Below are 21,021 nucleotides of genomic sequence, written 5' to 3'. Positions count from 1 at the left end.
ATTGTACGCTTACGACTATTAACAGCTGGCAAACCGATATACTTTACTTCGACAGCAGCATGTAATCTGCTTGGTAGTCATCGCCGTTGTATTTTCTAAAAATTTCACGGAGAGATGTGCCGCCTGTGAGGCTGTGACCAGCCTTCCCAACTCGGACGATTCAGGGCAGCGAAGGCGGTAGCTTTCCTTCTGGGCTTTGTTTCTTTTAACGCCTCTCGGTCGATAACACTCCATCCTGTCGCCATTGCAGCGTATCCCACAAACTTAAGCGACTTATAGGGCACCTAACCACTTGATAGACGCCTTTGCAAGGGCGCGGGAACTGTGTGTAAAGCAGGCGGCTGGCCAGGACGGTGAGGCTCGGCCTACCCAGTGTTGCGCGGAGGCGCGGTAGATGGCGCTGCGCTCGCTCAGCAAACTTGACTGCACGGAGCCTATAGCAGCGCGATACTGTCGCCGACTACTTGTCGATCTCGCGGCGAATACACCTGCGCGTGTTTAAGCTACTCGGTGGGTATGCAACACTGTACTTGAATTCATTGGCGTGCATATCTTTAATACCCCATTCACACAGCAAATCTAATGTCATTTATGCAAGGGTTAAGGCTTAGGCGAGTTGGTGCATGATTACAAATAGGGGAACAGCGCAAAACAGACAAAACACAAGAAGAAGGTGACAACCACAAGCGCTGACTTACAACTGACTTTATTCCTCGGTTTGCACATATATATGCCAATACTCAAAAGCACAAAGAAAAGCAGAAAATAACACGAAAGCTAGAGATAACCAAACCTCTCGTCACGCTTCATCGACGCCATGTGCCACAAACACTTGCTGTAGTACTGAGGGACAGATAATTAATCTCTTTCTGCGAGAGGGACAAGGAGGGAACGCTAACACATTTTTTCTTTTCTGCGCAATATTTGTGCGGCTTCAATTATTTCTCTGGTTATTTGTTATTTTATCTTTGTGTCTTGAAATGACCTGTGTTTTTTGAAAGAGGGGGCGCAGCCGCACCAATCCCGATAGTGGACACGTAAGTGGCCACTAATCGCCTTATGTACGTTATAGTTATGTTCTTTTAACCTTTCATTGAGGCATCGTCCAGTTTGGCCTACGTACGTTTTGCCACAGGACAGGGGAAAAGAATAGACGACGCCTTTAACGCATTCGACAAACCTGTTATCGTGCTTTACGGAGCAAGGCTGCATTGTTCTTTTGGTTTTGTTTACTCTCGAACACATGGAGGAAAGCTTGTTGGGAGCAGAAAATACCACTTTTACGCTAGCTCTTTTTTCTATCTTTTTCAAATTGTGCGCTATCCGGTGCATGTAAGGAATAACAGTAAGTTTATCACGTTTGTTGCCTTCTACATCTGCTTGGCTGTCCCGTTCCTCTGTTTTTAATCCCTGCATTATTGAAACGGTTTGCTGGCTCGTGGTTCGTACGCCCAGCAGATGTGATTGTGCGAAAAATGAAGCTTAAGATCTAAAACCCGGATAGATCTGTCCACGGGAATTTCAAAAGTTAAAACCAAAGGTTTAAAACATTGACGGAAATGACTTAAAACCTGGAACATTTTCGTCAGTGTTAAAAACTACTAAAAAGTCGTCGACGTAACGGAAAATTTTGGTTACTTGTGGAATCTTCAATTTCTCATGCAAATTGCTGTCAAGGTGTGCTAAAAAGAGGTCACTTTAAATTGGTGCAATGCAGGATCCGATACAGATTCCGTTAAACTGAATATAAAGCTTATCATCCCAAGTTGCGAAAATTGAGTTTAGGTACACCGTCAACAACTCAAAAAATCCTTGTACTGACACACCTGTGCTATTTTGAAACGCAACGGAACCGTAGTTGTCAGTACATTCCTCAACACAAAGCAACAGTTCATGATGTGGCAAAGAGTAATATAAATCTTTTACGTCGAAAGAGCATGCCAGATAACGATGTCATTACATTCCTTTAAAAACTCAATGACTTCATCCGATTTCCGCACAAGGAACGGGTCTTCTACTCTTAATAGATTCAAATGTTTCTGCAAAAACAACGCAATGCACTTCTACCAAGTACCGTTCTCGGATACAATTACCCTTAGAGGGATATCTACTTTATGTGTTTTTGCGCTGAAAAACATATCGAGGCTCAATGCGACTGCTTTTTCCAATGAATTTTTCCAGACCGTTCCATATTTCAAAAAACACAGGTCATTTCAAGACACAAAGATAAAATAACCAAATAAATAATTGTAGCAGCAGAAATATGGCGCAGAAAAAAAAATGTGTTAGCGTTCCCTCCTTGTCCCTCTCGCAGAAAGAGATTAATTATCTATCCCTCAGTAGTACAGCAAGTGTTTGTGGCACATGGCATCGGTGAAGCGTGACGAGCGGTTTGGTTATCTCTAGCTTTCGTGTTATTTTCTGCTTTTCTTTGTGTTTTTGAGTATCGGCATATATATCTGCAAACCGAGGACTAAAGTCAGTTGTAAGTCAGCGCTCGTGGTTGTCACCTTCTTGTGTTTTGTCTGTGTTGCGCTGTTGCTCTATTTGTAATGTCATTCAAAGTGAATGACATTAGGTGTTAATGACACTCGGTTTGGCTGTGTGGCTCTATATACACGGCTAAACAAATGTCATTTGATAGTGGCAGCGATGACGATTAGCGAACTCGCAAAACTGCAAAATTATATTTCAAGTGCATCTAGAATGTAGCAGTTTTAATGCATAACAAAATGTTATTTTTCCAAATAACAATAAAAAAAATCACCGGTTTAGGTGACATCAGTAGACGTCACAAGCCGAGACAACTCCACAAAAAATCCGTATTAGCGTAGCGTACGCACTGGGGAAGAAGTTTTCTTTTTTGTTAGTACGTGTTTGTATTGCTTTTTTTTTTTAAATAACATGAAGGGGAAATAATTTTACCAACCATTTTTAGAAACAGTATTCTTTGGTTTATTACTGAACTTTCTGCTCTTGTGACGCGCCACTGCTGTCGAAGCTACTCATTTGACTGCTGAATGAGCTCCCGAATCTCAGTTAGCCGCTAAATGTCATTCGGCTCAAATTCCATTCGGTATTCTCAGGTAGTGCCGAACTAATGACATTTAGAGCGAATGACATTTGCTCTCAATGTCATTAGATAAACTGTGTGACAGGGGTATGAGAAATGTGGTTTGTAAGGTGCGGAAGAGGACTGCAGTCTTTTGAAGATTGTTCTTGGCTTGAAATAAAGCGTCTGCGTGTGGGGCAAGGAACAACCAAGCAAGAAAGAACTGCAATATTGATTTACGCGGTGAGAAGAGTGAAGGAGTGACTACACTTTATTTAGACGAGCTTCAGGCACTGATTCTTAGGCGCCCGGGTAAATATGCTGAAAAGACAACACCCCATTCGGCCGCATTCTATACAGGCACGCGTTATTCACTTGGGTACCCAGATCGTGGCGCTTATTTGAAGCAATCTCTCTTCCACAATGTATGTGAGTGCGCAGGTGCTTTCATGTTGTCATTGTTGTAATGGCGTTCAGAAGGGGAAATATTACATGTAAGCAGGGTTAAGAGCCTCTGCCATCATTTCCCGACTACGCTCTACAATGAGTGCTGGATTTGTTTGAAGAGAATGAACACAGCTATTGAATTTTAGTTCCTAGGGAAAACACACAGGTTTGGGAGACCTTAAAACGGCAAAGATACAACAAACTAGAGATGGACAAAAATTGGCTTTAATCCACCCTGTGAAGGTGGTAGAAAATCAAAGCTGCAAACGGCACCACAACAACTGGCCATGCGTGGTCACTTGAATTCACACACGGGGCTCTACAAAGAGTGAAACCAGAGATTCTGCCAGCCGTTACGCAGGATTCGTGCCAAAAAGCACCCTCCCCCTTCCCCACCGCTGAATCAAAACAGAACGGAATTGGTATTCACCAATTTAGAAAACGGAGTCCCATTCTTGGCAAACAGTGCGCAAAAGGTAGCGTTTCTCGTGCGGCTAGATGTCCGTATGTGGTCTCTACATTTTGTTTTCCCGCTCTGCAAACCAATCCTTAACGTATCTTTGCCGTACGACCACTTAATTCCGTCGGGTCCGGGTTGCCTAGGAGGTGCTGTCGAACAAGTTAATCAAGTCGGGCGAAGGAAGCTCGCAATGGACACGAGGCTGCGCCAAAACAGGTCCAAAGCGACCGTCGGTAAAGCAGACGACAAAGCCGTGCCGCCTATGCGCCCGCCGCGACCAGGCACCTCCGCGCGGGGAACGCTAGGTAAATTCGCCGCGCCATCTACAGTGTTGATGATGATGATTGATGATAATTCCTATTGGTTTCCCCTTTGAAGCGGGGTGATGACATGTCATCTTACCAAAAAGGACTAATATAACCATGTTTTACACTCTTGGTTTAATACTAGCGCTGCTTAGGGCAGGCACTAAAGCTTATTAGGCCCGAAATACTTTCTTTTCCCTGTTACAGGTGGTAACTGTCCTAGGCAATATTCCCCTCTCTGCTTTTCGTCCACCAGCATTCTAATCTTCTTTTCGTCCCCTCGACAGCCTTGAAGTTAACTTCCTTTCTGATACCCTTAAATCCTAGGGCTTCTGAAAGCCCAATATTCCCTTCATGTAGATTTGGATGGATACCCTCACATTCCAACACTATGTGCCGCATAGTTTCTGTTTCTTTTCCGCAGACCACGCATACCCCATCATTTTGTGAATACTTCCCCACAAAACTCTTAGTTCGCAGGCAACCTGCTCTAGCCTCAAAAAGCAAAGCACTGCCCTGGGAATTATCGTAGAATTTTTCCTTTCTGATGTTCATCTTCTCAGCCCTGTACATCTCTAACGACGTTTTAGCTTCCATTTTTTCCCTCCATTTATTCGTTTCAATCTGCCTTGCGACTTTTTTGGTTACCTTGGCTGTTTTGGATTCCCCACTGTTCTTTCCGTATTTCATTGTTAGCCTTCTAGTCTTTCTTAACCACTGCGTGTCCACGCTTTTCAAGTATAGGTACCTAAAAGCCTTAGCTGCCCACCTTCGTTCTCCGGGAGTGAAGCCCCCTCCTCCCCTCCTCCCCCTCCCCCCTCCTCCCCCCCCCCCCCCGCCGCCGCCTCCGCCGCGTTGGAGTTTATTGTCCCGCACGCGCGAAAGAACCGTTGGCTCGTAGAGGTAGAAAGCTTTGCTTTAAAAAGTGATCGAGGTGATGTCGCCGCCAGACACAGGTTGTTTTAAGGAAAGCACCTTAAACATAGATGAAGTTTTAACCACAGCGAACAAGTTTCTAGTATTCAGGTGAGATAGTTTATGACCGAGGACATCGGAGTTAGAGAATGGCAGAATAAATGTTCTCTGAAACACGTAATGACGAGAAATGCAAGCATAGGAAGCCCCTTTGGAGGCACACGGTGGCTGTATCCCCGGCGCTAAAGGTTGAGAGAGCGTTTCGTAGTTACCAAGTTTAGCGCTAAAAGCCGCCAGTGTACGCGACAGTGAAGAGGTTGTGCTAGGAGGAAGGAGGTGTTGGAAGGAATGCTGGCGGCTTGCTTGTTCACTTCGAACACCGTACCGCTGGCCAAAGAAGGTGTGAGGCCCTCCATTTGCGGCTTCCTTGGCGCGTGAACGCAGCTCACTAAGCCATCTGGTCCTCTCTGTTTTCTCTTCACGTCGGGCGCCAGACTTTCTCTCACGGTTGAGCTCTCCGATACACTCCAGACTGCAGCGACACGACGCTCCAGTGGCGTTGAGTTATCTCATGTTTAACATCTACGACTGCGAAAATATCCGGCATCTGGTCGAGAAAGCTACTTTCCCTTGCCGAGCTCTTTTTATATTTATTATTCCGGAAAGTTCATTGTTATTAAGGTCGTGTAGACCCTTAAAGAAACAACGCCTGCAAACTAAATTTCGGCCATAATTCGTGTTCTTTCTATATCTGTATCGCGTTTTTAACGCCACGCTTCCATATGTTCTGAGGGGGCCCTGAACTAGTAGAAGGAAGTTCAGAGTGACACGCACTGCTCCAGAAACTAAGCTGTTTCGGAGCAACCATGAAGTTTATTACCCCCCCCTCTCTCTCTCTCTCTCTCTCTCTCTCTCTCTCTCTCGTTCTTTCCGTTTTATCATCCCGGATCAGTGTTGACAGGAAGAACGACAGGAAGAACTTCACCGCAGTGAAGTTATGCAGTAGATTTCCTTATGCTTTGCCTGAGCCGCTTCTCAGAGGGAGCGTTTTGAATGTGAAATAAAGCATACCGTCCTAAATGTATTAAAAATGATAACTGTCGCTGTATCATATTTTAATCATAAAATATTGGAAGCGGCGTTCAAGTGCTGCGAGCACCGTTAATATTGACTCTTTGCATCAAATTCTCTGTAATTTTCATGAATTTTCGTTCTTTTAAACTGCATAAATAAACAAAATACCCCGGTATGGAATTTAAATTATGTACCTGAAATTATTGTTGTAGTACTGGCCAGTAAAAATATAGGGGCAAGCAGGCATAATACAATAGATAAGCGACAGTACGGAATAGGAGCGTGTGCGGGGCAATGATTGTATCGTCGTGGTCTTGCAGTAACACGCTCCCTCGAAGACTACTTTCCCAGAGCAAGCGCTGTATTAGCGTTCCAGCCTTCGGGAACACTTTGTTAGAGAATATGCAGCGCCGTGTTTTTCTTTTTTTCTCTCAGAAGATTCAGATCACGTTTCACGGCAGCACCTAGCGAAAGCGTACAGTTTTATAGAAAAGTACCTAGATAGGAACCCAACGTTGCAATTACACTGCGCATGGAAGGATAGGTTCTCGCGAATTCGGATTTACGCCCGTGGATTTATATAAAGTATACAGATTGGATTCTGAGGCTCGAAGTAATTGTTTCCGACTTCCTGTTTATCTTTTACGTTGAAAAATGGTCGCGCTACATCGCCGCCGTTGAACTAGCGTCTCTCGTACTTATACTTGTGCTTTTCTGAACGTTGGTAAGGGGATAAAGATGTGTTCGCATTCACTGCGTTTGTAATTACGTACAAGAGAGTTTGTTTGTCCGTGGCGCACCTTGACCTGGCGCATACAATTTTTGGTTGGAGCGAAACGTGCAGGCCAAACGCATCAACAGCAGCGTTTGTCGAACCGAACGTATACCGACTGCATAAAGCATAGGCCAAGACTTGTAGGCTCTAGCTTGTAGCTGCCAAGTATCGCGCTCTCGCTGCCCTGTGAAGGCCTAACAAACGAAACTTAGTTCTCTTCTGCGGGCCCAGAGAATTCTCTAGAGAAGTTCCCAAATGCACGTTGATTACATTCATGTCTCACAGTTAATAAGCCCAGCGCTCATTCACCAGTAAAGAATGACCTTTAGTATTACAAAATGGGGTTCCTCGAACGCCAAAAATTCGCATATGGTACGAAGACAAGTTACTGCTTCAAAATTATGGTTATCGTTTTATAACTAATGCTGTTTCTGAACACAGACTATGGTCAATACCGCCGTTGGATGGCAGTGTTGCAGCAGTACCATCATCACCTTGATCCTATTTATGTCCACTTCAGGACGAATACCTATAGGATAGACTTCCAACCGCTCCTAGCTTGTGCTCTCCGAATCCACTTTTTTCCCGCCGAATTTTTTTATTTCTTCCCTCTATTAGGGACACTGAAATGTGGAGAAAAGCTGGCCTGTATCGGTAGGTTACGGCGCGGAGATAATAACTACACCATTCTCGGAACTAGCAGTTGTTGAAAGGGACACTGAAGGCAAAATCAAATCGAATTTGGTCGAAATAGATAGATTGGTGCCCGCAGAAAGCGAATATACCAGTCTCTCGGTCAGTAACGTGAAAATATTTGCGTAAATAATAAAATAATGAAGCTATCAGCCGCCAGCAGAGGTTGCGCAAACGGCGACTCAGCGGATGTGCCAACAGTCGTGTGACGAACAACAAAACGAGAACCGCGCGCACAAGCTTTCAAAGAAGCACATAAATTCTTTCTTAGCTCGTTCACTTTCGTAAGTCACAAAGAATTGTAAATGTACAGGTATAATTCAAGCCGTGCCGACATTCGCAAGCTGATGGTTGCGATGGTTATCGCAGGTTCGGCGAAGGCGAAGTCACGTGTCTGTTATCTCCTTGTTTACATCATGGCGGCAAGTAGCGCGTCGGCCTTCCGCGGTTCCGCTCTTCTGTGGACAGTAATTTGGGTCTGATAGATGAAGTTTTGTGCTCCCTCACGTAGCGCTGTCTGCCCGAACGAAGCTGTCTGTCCGAACGACAGGGTGATAATTATCCAGTTTTAGCTGACCGTTTTTCACAGTCCGCTCCGCTCCGATAGCAAGCGGGAGCCCCATTGCGAATGCGTGGCGCGCTTGGCCGCGAACGGCATTGGCTCCGGTTGCGCTGAGCGGGCCGCCGATACCGGAGTGGACCGTCGAAAACGGCCAGCAAAAACTCTCTATTGTGAATTTGTCAGTGCGAGCATCGTTTATACCAATCGTGGCTGTTCGATCTTCACATAGCCGTGGAATCGCTTGCAACAAGTTACGGTCATGTATGCCTGTTAATATGGCCTCGTGGCTGACGTCACGGAGTGGCTGACGTTATCAAAAGCTCCTCTGAGGTCAAGGGCCATGACCATCCGTTCACACCTGGTAGTTACGTTCTTCAGGATTTCCTATTTCAGTTGGAGGAGCACATCCCATGCAGAGAGCTTTTCTCGAAATCCAAACACAGTGCGCGTGAAAAGGTCATTCTCTTCCATGTAGTTTAGAAGCTATTGTTTACCCGCCGCGGTGGCTCAGTGGCTAAGGCGTTGCGCTGCTGAGCATGAGGTCGCGGGTTCGATTCCCGGCCGCGGCGGCCGCTTTTCTGATGGAGGCGAAAAGCAAAAACGCCCGTGTGTACGAGATTTCGGCGCACGATAAAGATCCCCAGGTGGTCAAAATTAATCCGGAGCCCTCCACTACGGCGCGCCTCATCGCCTGCGTTGCGTCGGCGCGTTAAACACTACAATCAATCAAGAAGCTATTGTTTTAGTATTCGCTCGTACAGTTTGTCGAGGCAAGACGTGAGGGAAATCGGACTAAGGTTTTCAACCTGGAGCTTTTTTCGGGGCTTGGGGATGAGTATGACCTCCACGTGTTTTCATTCTGTTGGAACAGTTTTCGACTCCGAGTGTGCGTTTAGGAATTCAGTGAGCTGTTGGATGGCATCATCGCCTAAGTTGCGCATGATGGTGTTTCCTATGTCATCTGCCCCTGGAACTGTGTTTTTGGTTATACTCCGCATAGATGCATAGACCTCCTGCTTTGGGTCTGTCGAGTTTGGAGTTCTCTGTTCGTTCGGTCTGGTCGGTGTAGCAAGGCGGGTGTTGGTTCCCGAAGCATTGCTCCTTTGCTTTGTCAAGTAATTCGAACTCTGTGCGTACCAGTGCGTTGGGGGTTTCCCTCTTATGGTGAATTCCATTGGGAGAACAGGAGCAAGTGGAGCGAGCAGCCAGAGCAGCACACGGGAGTAACGGGCACGCGTGCTTTCGTTCCGCGAATGAAACATTCGCGCTGCTCCGGGAGCAGTGAAAAGAGGGGGAGGGCGTGATGTCAAGAGTCATGTGACCAAACCTTTAACGCTCTCGCTTCCCGGAGCATTTCGCGCGCTCGTGTTGTCCACACGCTGTTCCTCGCCAGTTTTGCCAGATACGTGCCGGTGGTTTTGTGTCTGCCTTCCGCATGGCGACGAATGAAGAAGCCGAGCGGATGTTCATGTCCATGATAGGGTCACCATCGTATCTCCCAAAAATTAGCTGCGAAGCATCCGCCGTCTTTTCCAGATACGACTCTACCTTCGGTCGCTGCTCCGGTGGGGTGAACAGGTTCTCGAACATGAACTCATGCAATGTCAAATCGTCGTCGTCGTCGCTGCTGCTGCTGCTGCTGCTGCTGTCCGATTATGAGTTTGCGCTTGAATCTGTGGTGCTTTCATCATTTACAAGTAGCAGCATCGTCCAGACGGCCGCTCTTAGCTGCTGCCGTACGCACTGAGCGACTATCGCGGCTGCTGGATTCCGCCATTTTTCCTCCGCCACCCGGGGATAAAACCAGAAATGACGTAAAAGAGGTCATGTGACTTCCTCGGCGTTCCCTGTTACTCCGCCGCTGGCGACGGAGCACCGAGAACTGCTCTAGGCTGCTCTCGGCGCCAAAAAACTGCTCCTCATCGACCAATGAAACACAACGCCCCTGCTCCTGCCCGACCACTGGAAGACGCCAGAACTCGCGAAAGCATTTTGCGTGCAGTTAAAAGTGCTCCTGTTCGCCCAATGGAAAGCGCTATTAGATTTGATCGGATCTATGAGTTCTCTTGGAATTTGCTGCGTCTTTTGCTTCAACATTTCCTGGAGGGTTGGCATTGTGACGTAGTTGCTGTCCGCTTGAGCTGCAAGCATTGCTGCTGGCAGGGCTGTGTCTTCTTTCGCTGTCTTGAACACGCGAACTAGTGCGCGTAGTTCCATTATCTTGCGTTCCTGTTGCCCCTGTTTGAAACTGACAAGCTTGAGTTCACGGCGTAGCGTTTGGTTCTCGGTTTGTAGTTGTTGGTGTTCGCTAGTGTGCGGAGCAATGCTAGAGGTTACATCTACTGGTCAGCTTACCTTGCTGCTGCTGTCACCACCGTGAGTCGACTTTTGTTTTTTTTTCCCCTGGTTGTGCCGTCTCTGCTGCTGACGTTGCGTCTGTTGCTGTCCTCCTGCTGGAGGTAATGCCTGTTATGACTGAGGCCGGGACCTGGACCTGCTAGTGGAGCTTTCTTTATCGGTGCTGGACCACCGCTTCCGTTGTTGGACACTATGGCTGCGGCCCCTGTTTTTGGTAGGCGTACCCGCGTCCCGCCAAACTTGGCGTTGTCGAACAGTTTTCAGAGGGTTCGGGCACTCTTGGGCACCCGTTATGTGGACTTCACCGCAAAGTGAACATTTAAGCGTACACGTATGATTATCCACTGGATCTAAGATACCGCACTGCCTTAAGGCTTTGGCATCTTGAGTGGGGCAGACATCGGAACGGTGTCCTCGCTGCATGCACCCTTGACAAACTTGACACACGGGTAGCAGGTACTTCACCGCCGTAGCAAAGTACAGAGCGTGGAAATAAAGAAACGTTGTCGGGGTCGGCCATAGCTCGTAAAAAAAATTATCTAAAAGCTACCGTTGCAGCGTGAGAGCGCGTAGCGCCAACCGTTTACGATCTAGACCACACCTGTGCCTCACTCCTACTTTGTGACGCAATGGCTACGTCACGAAAAAAATGAAAGGGAAAGGGGAGAGAGAAATGACAACTTTATTTAGGTATTTCTCACCAAATAACGCATCGTTGCTCGTCGAACAAAAGCCCAGGGAGCTACGATACGTATGATGTTTCAGTCAAAACAAAATTCCATTCAGCCTTTGGTGTCGTTTTAACTTATGCATTCTCTAATTACAGTCCCGCCGTTCGGTAGCCGTTCTGTTACCCTGATGGCCCATGCGTTGTAACTTCTTCGTATTGCATTCCCAGCCCAATTCCCTTTCTTTCTGTTTAATTTGAGACAGGACGTCTTTCACCCGAGCTTTCTCCTTAATTTAAGGCTCTCGTTTCCTATCCCTAAGTTTTACTCCCATCATTCTTCTTTCGGTGCCCTGTTGGGCTGACCTACGTTGCCTTTAGGATAACTGTTCCTCTCGTTTTCATCTATAAGTCGTCACCGAGAGTGCACTGTGGTTGTGTACTGTCTTTTTTTGTGACAGAGGTACCCTACTCTTCACTATATGAGAGTACAAACCGAATGCACCGCAACTCATTCGAATCCGACACCTCATGTTTTTTCTCATGGTTTTGATCAGGACTCTCAACTTTTCCCAGGAAAGTAATATTCATCTAACTCTTCCCCTAATGGATTACCTAAGCGGAACGTCCGGATTTCTGCGTGTGTGTTTAGCATTACTTTCAATTTCTTCATATTTATTTTCCGCCCCACACCCCGAAGGTGTCTTCAGAGTACACGCCCTGCAGCATTATTTGCCGGAAATCTTCCGCGTTACTGGACAAGAGAATGCCATCTATATTCTTGACTAAAATATTTCCCGCGTACTTATATCCCTGACGCCTGCAAATCAAGCTTCCTAAATACGCCCTCCAGACAAACAGTAACCAATTTTGGAAGGATTTTGCCTCCTTATCTGATTCCCTTACTTTGGTAAACCTCTCGCCCGTCTTAGGAAAAATTATCCTGCTCATGCAACCCTTGCATACGTCCTCCATAAGCCCTGTCTAAGTATCTTCTGTCCTCTGGTTTCTGAATGCATCTATTACTGCGGTGGTGTCTGCAGACTTAAATAGTTTTTCTAATATATAGCCGCTATCCAAATGGATTTATTATAGGCTGCAGATTTCCCTACCACTTGATTGATCACATTCATTTGATCTATTGTTGCGCAGCCGTTTCTAAAATCCGCCTGTTCTCTGGGCTGTTGACAATATATAGGGGGTCGCTTCTGCCGTCAACTGTTATGTTAGTCTTGTTAATATGAACTCTTCTATTTTCCAAGTAAATCCTCCATAATATCTGTGTCCTATAATAAGAAATTCAAGTAAAAATTAACAAATAAGCGTTAAGAACTACGGCCATCTAAAAATAAAATTCTGCAGAAATTCTGCAGAAACTACTGCGTAGCATTCTTATGCCGCTTGGCTTGAGTGTGAGTTCTTTACAGTGAAATTTTGGGTTTTTCTAAATCCTGTCCGACCATTTATCTCCTCTTAAGCTATTATAACAATTACAGGTGAAAATTTCGAGAAATCTGCATTATTGTGGAAATGCCATGCGCTATACGGTTTGCCAGTTTCGTTTTTCTTATTCTTTTGTTATTTATCTTTTTTTCAAAATTTCGTTTTATCAGTGATCTGCATTTACGCTATTATAATGTCTACAGGTGGAACTTCCGCCATATCAGCATTTTTGTGAAAATGCAGGGCGTAACACGGTCACGGCTGTGGGGGTACTCGGCAAAGAATGCTACACATTAAAAAAAAAGGCTATGAGAATGGGGACTTGCACTCGAGATTTAGACTTTACTTGGTATCCCGACCGCACAGAGTCAGATACTTGAGAGATGGCGAACTTTCGTGTTCAGCATGCCTCCTTTGTTCAAGGTAGGATCGCTACCTCTCTCTCCTCTTCGTAAACTGCTTTAATGGAGCAGATTTTTTTTTTTGCCCTCTAGATGCGCGTATGGAGCATATTCATCGGCAAGCTCCAGGATGTGCCCATAACTGAGGAGATTTCAAGCGTTGGCATCGTCGTGTATTTCTGAGAAAATTGGCGCTTCTTGATTCCAGTTTTTCGTTTCGACAAGCTACTGAAGAGCTTTACGAAGGCCCGGAAGTGCAGGGCCATCTGCCATGTCCTTATCATCCAAGGCGGTGGTATTGGGTATATAGCCCGTGTTGTGACCGCGATCCACAATTTAATGGTTTTCGACCTCACCGGGTACAATGCTGTCTCCGGTTTTTGAAGGCGCGACCTCAAATCACCAGTTTAGCGTTCATTATTGTGCTCGCGAGTGACGCAGTAGCGTATGAGTCGACTCATACAGTGTGCATTAAGAACGCTAAATGTACTGCATCTAAAGTTTGTATTTCGGCGGTAATGTTCGGCGAGCGAATTTCGCGGTGGGGCTTTTAGAAACTCGCACCATATTGTCAAGCAACTAAATCACCCTTGTGCTAAATATGCGTATTACCACATTTATCACTACATTTTCTTACCCTGTTCAGCTTGGCTCACACTACATAGCAGCCTTCAGTGTTACTAAGCTCTTGTTTTTTCTTCGGTTGGCGAAGCCCAGGAAAATTACCGTGGAAAGATACGAACAGAAGGAATTCACTGCACCTTTGTTTTTGTGCCGCGCGGGGTGAATCCGGGTCTATAGTGCGGGACAAAATGCATATAGCTACCGGTTTCGTTCACTAAGTGCTTTTCGTAGTCTACACGTTGAGATTACATATAACGGGGTAGATACTCATAGTCACCAGGCGGTCACTGGTAATTTCGGGTATTTTGCGGAGTAGCCATATTATTTGGATTCATATTAACTGTACCTTGCTAAACAGCTTTTATGCAGTGAAGAATACCCCGATGAGGCCCTGGTTTTTAATATCATGGGCATCTGCTTTTTGGGGGAATTACAATTAGGTTATTGGGAATGACAATTTTCGCTAGAAATCTGGGAATAACAATTTTCAAGGTCTTGAGCTCTTCTGAGAATAATTTGGCGGGCTGTCTTCGTACATTATCTTCTTTATTCTTCAGCAGATACGAGGTTATTTTGTTGCCTTTGCGGCTTTCCCTCTAAGAAACCGGTGAGCCCCTTCTTCGCCTGGTGATCAGTTACTCTTCTAACCTCGCAAATACAGTTAGTCCTTACAATGCTGTTTGCTGGCCTAACATTGCTCCTGTACAAATCCCTTCAGAAGACCATTGAGCTACTTTCGATACCTTATCCATGTTGTTGGTTACGTTACACGTTTCCCCTTTGAGTGCACACAAGCCATCTCGGCCATAGCAACGTCCCGGTGCGTGTTATTAGAACCTGGTCACCGCCAAATTCGCACGCCGTTAAACATGTGATTTAGGCCTCAAGCTTATGCATCTGATCTCTTCTTTATGCATTTAGAATAGATTAGTTAGCATTAGTAGCCACTAATTGCAATACCAGTGGACTAAAAATAAAAAAAGCGTGTGCGTGTATGTGCGTGTGTTAGGGATAACCGCCATCCACCCTCATAAGTAGTACAATTTCCTCGTACCTGTCCCGTAGATTCTGTCTCCTGTCTATGTCGTGTTCTAAAATGCTTAGCTGCTTATGCACCTTCACAGGGCCGGAATAGCGCCTTAATTTTTTTAAAAAGCTTGTCTTCCAGTTCGCGCGAAACGGTTCCACCACCGCCACTCTTTGTCTTAAAACACAACGCTACGCGCAACGTAACTTTACTTGGTGGTGTTCTAGGTGAGTAAGACAAATGTTCGATATAGAGATGAAAAATGCTGGTGGGTGAATTGGAACAATTTGAACCAGCGCTAACGGCGGTACGTGGTATAAAGGCATACGTAGAGAGCACTAAAAACTACAAGTTAGTTCTTTGAAAGTGTCTTAAATACATCTCTGTAAAGCTACCGAAAATGTAAGTTTTCTGACAACAGAAAAAGAAAATCATTGCAAGAAAAATTACCACAAAATACTACCTACACTTGCTTCGGCCTTAAGTCCGTACCACATTGTGCGAATTTACCTGCGCTCTCGGTGCTGGTGTGCCGCTCAATGCGCATTTCGCATGTGTGGGTGTTCGTTCCGCTGAATTCGCAAAGGAAAAATTGGCCGCGTATCAGCGCACTTGGCTGCAAATGTCGAAAGACGATAGTCTTCTGCCGTCTCGGCCACGTAAAGGCCTCTCTTCTCTTTCCCACCCGCCTCTCACGCTCTCCCCTCCTCCCGTCTCGGTCATCCCACGATAAACATGGTGAAGGGTTGCACAAGTCAATTTAGACGCTTCCTCTGTCAAAATTCATGCAAAATTTGTGTAATGTATAGCGTTAGCGCAATTCTCAACACATCTTTTTTGCGGAACATGCGCCTAAATTTTGGACGCTTAAAATTTGGGGCTTCACGTGGTATCATCTTTTTCGAACAGGTTCGGAAACCGAGTGCGGGCGGGCAATATCACATACCGATGCGCAAAAAATGGCATGATGTCGATGCATTAGACGGGCAATAAAAAGCGGTTATCTCGGATGCTTTCTCGTTGCAGGTACTATGCCATCTGCTACCCCATGAAGCGGCAGATCAGCCTGCGCACGTGTCGAGTCGTAATTGGCATCATCTGGGTGTTCAGCCTGACCATCACGCTGCCGTGGACCTTCTTCTTCCGGCTCATGCCCATGCTGACCGACAGCGAGACGACACTGCAGGTGTGCCGGGAGGACTGGCCCACCGAGGGCATGGGCGTGCTGTACTTCGTGGTGGCCAACCTGGTCATCTGCTATCTGCTTCCGCTGTGCGTCATCACCCTATGCTACATCTTCATCTGGCTTAAGGTGTGGCGCCGCCGACCGCCCGGCGAAGTGCACGACTTCGGCGTCGAGAACATCATCCAGCGCTCCAAGATCAAGGTGGCCAAGATGCTGCTTGTGGTTGTGGTGGTGTTCGCCATCTCGTGGCTACCGCTGTACGTCATCTTTGCGCGGCTGAAGATGGGTGAGCCTCTGGCCGACGGCAGCCTCGAGCAGTCGCTCATCGAGGTGGCCGCACCCGTGGCACAGTGGCTGGGGGCCTCCAACAGCTGCATCAACCCTATACTCTACGCCTTCTTCAACAGCAAGTTCCGCATGGGCTTCAAAGCCATACTGTTCCGTCGAGAGGGCAGTAGTTGCAGCGGTTACTGTTGTTGCTGTTGCTGCGCTAGCAGCAGCCGGCGCCGATCGGCGACCAGCGTGGTGCGTCACGAACTTTCCTGCAACCGGCCCTCCAGCATTCGGACATCGCAGGCCGTGGCTCGGAGAAAAGATTCACGCCTCTCAAATGTCTTCTGACTGGCACGGGGTGAGAGGCTGCGGTGAAGGGAAGTGCAGTGAAGACAAGGGACAACTGGTGAAAGTTCAACGAGATTCACAGCAGTACACTATCACCACAGAGGCAGTGAAGCTCAGTGATGGAGAGGTCGCGATAATTCAACCAAGGCAGATTTTCTAAAGTGATCATTTAATTTTTTTTTTCAAACTCGGGATGTCACAGCACTACGTAGGAGGAGCGCACATTAAATGAGTGGAATGTGGTGTGAGTGCCCTAGTATTCGCCGCAGCTCAGCTCACGTAAGCGGCCGCATTGGTCGGAATCGAGCGGCTTCCAGAAGAAATCGCAGCAGAACAATGAACGAACATCATGAGCTGCGTGCATCACTCAGTGGAAATGAATTGATACGCTTGCTGATTGGTACTGATACATCTGCTCTAGTAAGACATACAGAGAGCGTAGTGACATGTCTTTTCTATATAAAGGCACGCACTGCCATGTAAATTATATTATCGTAAGTATGTTTTAGCACCGGGAAGCTTACAGAAAACATCTTTACTTTGATCTTTGTGCAGTTATATGCTTATAGCTTTAGCACATCGCCTTTAATGCTGACGCATGATGTGAAATTACAGCCATGGGAGGTCAAATGCCATGTATATAACGGGATTTTTCCGGCGAAGACCTACGCTCAGCCTCCGCTGATAAACTGTTGAAACAAAGGGGAACTGCTCAATAGAATATTACCATGATGTTTGTCTTGCTGTCTCACACACCACATTACTCTGAAGAAACTCAGCACTTCGTATTGTGATTCATGTGTCTGCACATCAATGTTTGTTTTTTAAGAAAAAGAAACTGAAAAAGAACTATGTACGGAAGTTGACTCGTCTGTAGTGTTTCTTGTGGCTGTTGAAGAATGCGCACCATTGTGCAAGCAATGTGAAACCTGTGAAGATAAAAATGGGCAGTCGGGGTTACACTGGGTACAAATATTTTATAATACCTTTAAAAAAATATCTTCCTTCAAGTCAAAACTCTGTCATTGCAAGTGAAAGCTTTAGGGATGTGAGGCAATGTTGCGAGCCTGTTAAAACCACCCTGGTAGATGTCCACGAGAGAGCTTAGTGACATTTTGTTAAAACTGTCATGTCATTGAATTAAATTTTATTATCCTGACAGATAAAACAAAATCAGGCCCATTATATCGTGCTTTCTGATCTAAAATGTGTTGGTCATGGTAAAAGCTAACACAACAAGCCTTCAAGCTTCTTCTCACCTAAACAGTTACTGTCGCCACGTAGATTGTTAATATTGGTTCATTTTTATTTTCGCGTGTATCCGGAATTCTTACCGTGTTTGGTATTTGCTCATGAGCGCCAAGGACGAAATTGGTATTCGCGTGTGCAAGAGCCACAGTTTTTTTTTGAAGGATTTCTACGGTGACGGAAAACAGTATGTGCCTGCCTGCCTGCGTGTGTGCGTGTGCGCGTGCGTTTGAGCAGAACTGATGTCGAATAGTATTTCTGTGAACAGCCATTGCGGGTATGCAAAGCTGGATATAGGGCGAAATGGCGAAACTAATCTTCCTATCCACCTGTGATGAATTGTTCATTAGTCTGAAGATGTTCTTAAAGGGAGGTAGGACACCACTCAGTTCGCATTAGACAGCTTTGTTCTCCCGTGTTGCTTAAAGGGGCCCTGAAACCGATGTTTAACGTCATAAACAAAACCTCGCCAAACATGAGGTTACGTGCTCAAGTACATCCGAATACCATATTGTTTTTGTACCAACTTCACAAATCTATCAATTGTGATAGCAAAACATTCCACTCTTTTGCTGTGCCTATTTCGAATCACCTCAAATTTTGCGCGGTATTGATGCACTGCGGAGCAGATCTCTGCCAGTCGTCCTTGAATTGTTTGCTGTCCGTCGAGGCCCACACTTTCCGTAAATGAGTGTTTCCTGCAGCATGGTTGTGCACTATAGTGTTTGTCTATATCTCCATCCGTTTTTTAAAGATGTCCTATCATAAACCTTGTCTCAAGGCATGCATGTACATTGTGGGAAGGGCATGTATAGGGTGGTGAATTTCACCGCTTATTGGCGGGTCGTATGCGCGCACGTCCAAATATCCCTCCCATCAGGTAGCCAGTATAAAAAATCTCTTGGTGAAACAAAATTTCCTCTACTTTTTAATAGTACGGCACTACTGGTGAGTGCAGAAGAAACAATTAAACAAGCGAATTTACCAAACACGAGCGCTGTTGGCACCTTCCTAGATTTCCCCTGCGTACTAGCCGCACATTTCAATTATTTGAACCGTTCTGTCTATTGGTCGATGCATCGATTATTTAACGCATACCAGACGGCCCAGGAGTGATACATAGGAGCGACCAAATTCAATCCAGCTTCTCAGAAAAGCATACACTGATTTTTGTTGATATTAAATTGTTCCACCCCCATCGTAAAAGTCCACGTCTCTCCAGCACCCCGCCGCAGTAATTTTAGAATAACTTAGTTGCGTGCGCAAAAAATATCGCTACCGTAATCCTGTACAATGAAATCGTATATGAGACGTTGCTTGACGATTTCACTAATGTCCACCACACTGCGCCGGTCATAGCTCGGGCCAAGCGGGAGTGATGGTACTCTCCAACTGCGTTACAAACCGCACTGGCGAGAAGAAATAAATGGGATATTTTTTTTGTATACGATAACTCCATTACACTAATCATATTACAAAATCCGTGCGGACAGAGAATATTTGAATTGCGCTTGGCGGGGTCTTGTTTGCGTTATAGCTTCGGCAGAGGATGCTTTAAGACATCCTTATGGTCACTGCACACGTTGCAGCATTCTCCACTTAGCGAAAGACGTTTTGTCAGTTTGCGAAGGCGTTTTCTCAACCTCCATCTTTACTTTCCACTGCCTCTTCCCATTTCATTCTACAAAGTGTTCGTAGAAACCGCTATCAAGTCAGAATGATGACGTTTTTCCTAGCGATGCCGGGTAGGTGTTTTCGAAGTTTTGTATTTCGCATGCTGTAGTTTTTTCTCACAGCTGACCTGTGAAGAAACATGCGCCTGATAAGTACAAGGCTTAGCTGTCTAGCTGTATGAAAACATCTGTAAGTAGAGCCGTGGGAGTAACGCGCTATATGCCTTGTTTACTCAAAAGCGACTGGAAAAATCTTCATCCGGTGACCATTGATGCCATGTCGTAGAGCCCGAACGATCGTAAATACTTCCGACAGACTGTATGATGCGCGTGCTGACGCGATAACGGGCTCCTATACTTTGAATCTGGTTTGCTGAGGCTAATTCATGCTCCCTAATACTGTAGGCCAAATTGTAGTTAAAGGGAATTGCAGGAGCCCAGGCCCACAGCACACGTATTTAGCACAAAGCTCGTGATTTCTATAAAAAAATCTTCAATCTTCAATAGGCGCGAGCTGCGTGTTACATGTTCAAAGACCAGAGCACGTGAATGCATGCACTGATCGCAATCTTATATTGTATTTGGTCGGTTTTTATATCTGATAGTGCTAGTTCTACTTCTGCGTTCTTTTTGCTATCCCTTCCCAGAGGTGAGACTGCCCTGGAGTTTCCTGCTGAAGAGCAAATACAATCACACACTTGCTTCTGCGAACTCCGGATTAACTCAATGCCACAGAAGAAAACAACCCGTGCTGAGTGCCCAGTCTGTGATTGCAGGATCGAGATAATAGTTGCGTGCGCCGTACACTGGAGCACAGGTCAAAGGGTAAGTAAGGATTAGCTTCCGCAGAAAGAAGCTTAACGAGTTTTCGGCTTACGGGTAAAAGGACTTGGGGCTCACGGATTAATTGAGGATTAGTTCTGCGCTTGCCTTCGCACACTCGTAGTAAATGCCGAAGGTGCAAATGCAGCAAACGTTTCTGCTGTGTTTTTTGGTGTTTTGTCCGTGAATTGTTGACAGGCTCAGATTCCTCAGATGGCATGATGTTGGCGGCATGCATGAGTTTTGAACATAGCTTTCGATATAGCCCAGTGATTTACGCAGTGACTTTTATTTTCTTATTGAACAAATGTTTTTTCAGTCGTCATTTATAAGCCTCGTCGAGTGCTCCTGCAAATTATTCATAGAATGTTATTCGCCATTTGGGATTGTAAATCAAATATATGACTGTGAAATTAAAGGAAATTTTGCAGCGCATTTGCACGTGCCTTTAATTTGACCAGAGTGGCGTCTGCAGCCACCAAGTGCCGACTTGTTGCTAGCATGTGAAGTCTATGTCAGTAAATTAAAGGTTAGGCCAGGTTGTTCATACTCAGAAGGACCGGAACCACTCAGTGAACTGAACAGTGGTACCCACTGCGGACAGATATAGTGTTCAGCTGCGACGCATGAATGTTCGCATAAGTGTCACCCATCCATTTCGGGATGTT

The 21,021-nt window shown here is 45.9% G+C and overlaps 1 protein-coding gene across 1 annotated transcript in view; it reads left to right on the top strand.

Moving 5' to 3' along the window:
• Positions 1–20,766, top strand: part of LOC144145742 (neuropeptide SIFamide receptor-like) — a 189,273-nt gene extending 168,507 nt beyond the window's left edge. Inside the window, exon 4 of the mRNA XM_077677452.1 lies at positions 15,830–20,766. Coding sequence (XP_077533578.1) covers positions 15,830–16,610 — 781 coding nt within the window. The 3' untranslated portion in view covers positions 16,611–20,766. The remainder of the gene's footprint in view (positions 1–15,829) is intronic.
• The last annotated feature ends 255 nt before the right edge of the window (positions 20,767–21,021 follow it).

The sequence above is a fragment of the Haemaphysalis longicornis genome, unplaced genomic scaffold (genome assembly GCF_048455015.1).
Source record: "Haemaphysalis longicornis isolate Haplotype H1 unplaced genomic scaffold, Haemaphysalis longicornis Haplotype H1 scaffold_1, whole genome shotgun sequence".
Classification (NCBI taxonomy): Eukaryota; Metazoa; Arthropoda; class Arachnida; order Ixodida; family Ixodidae; genus Haemaphysalis; species Haemaphysalis longicornis.
The sequence above is the reverse complement of the archived record's forward strand: the minus strand, read 5'-3'. Positions and strand labels throughout refer to the sequence as shown.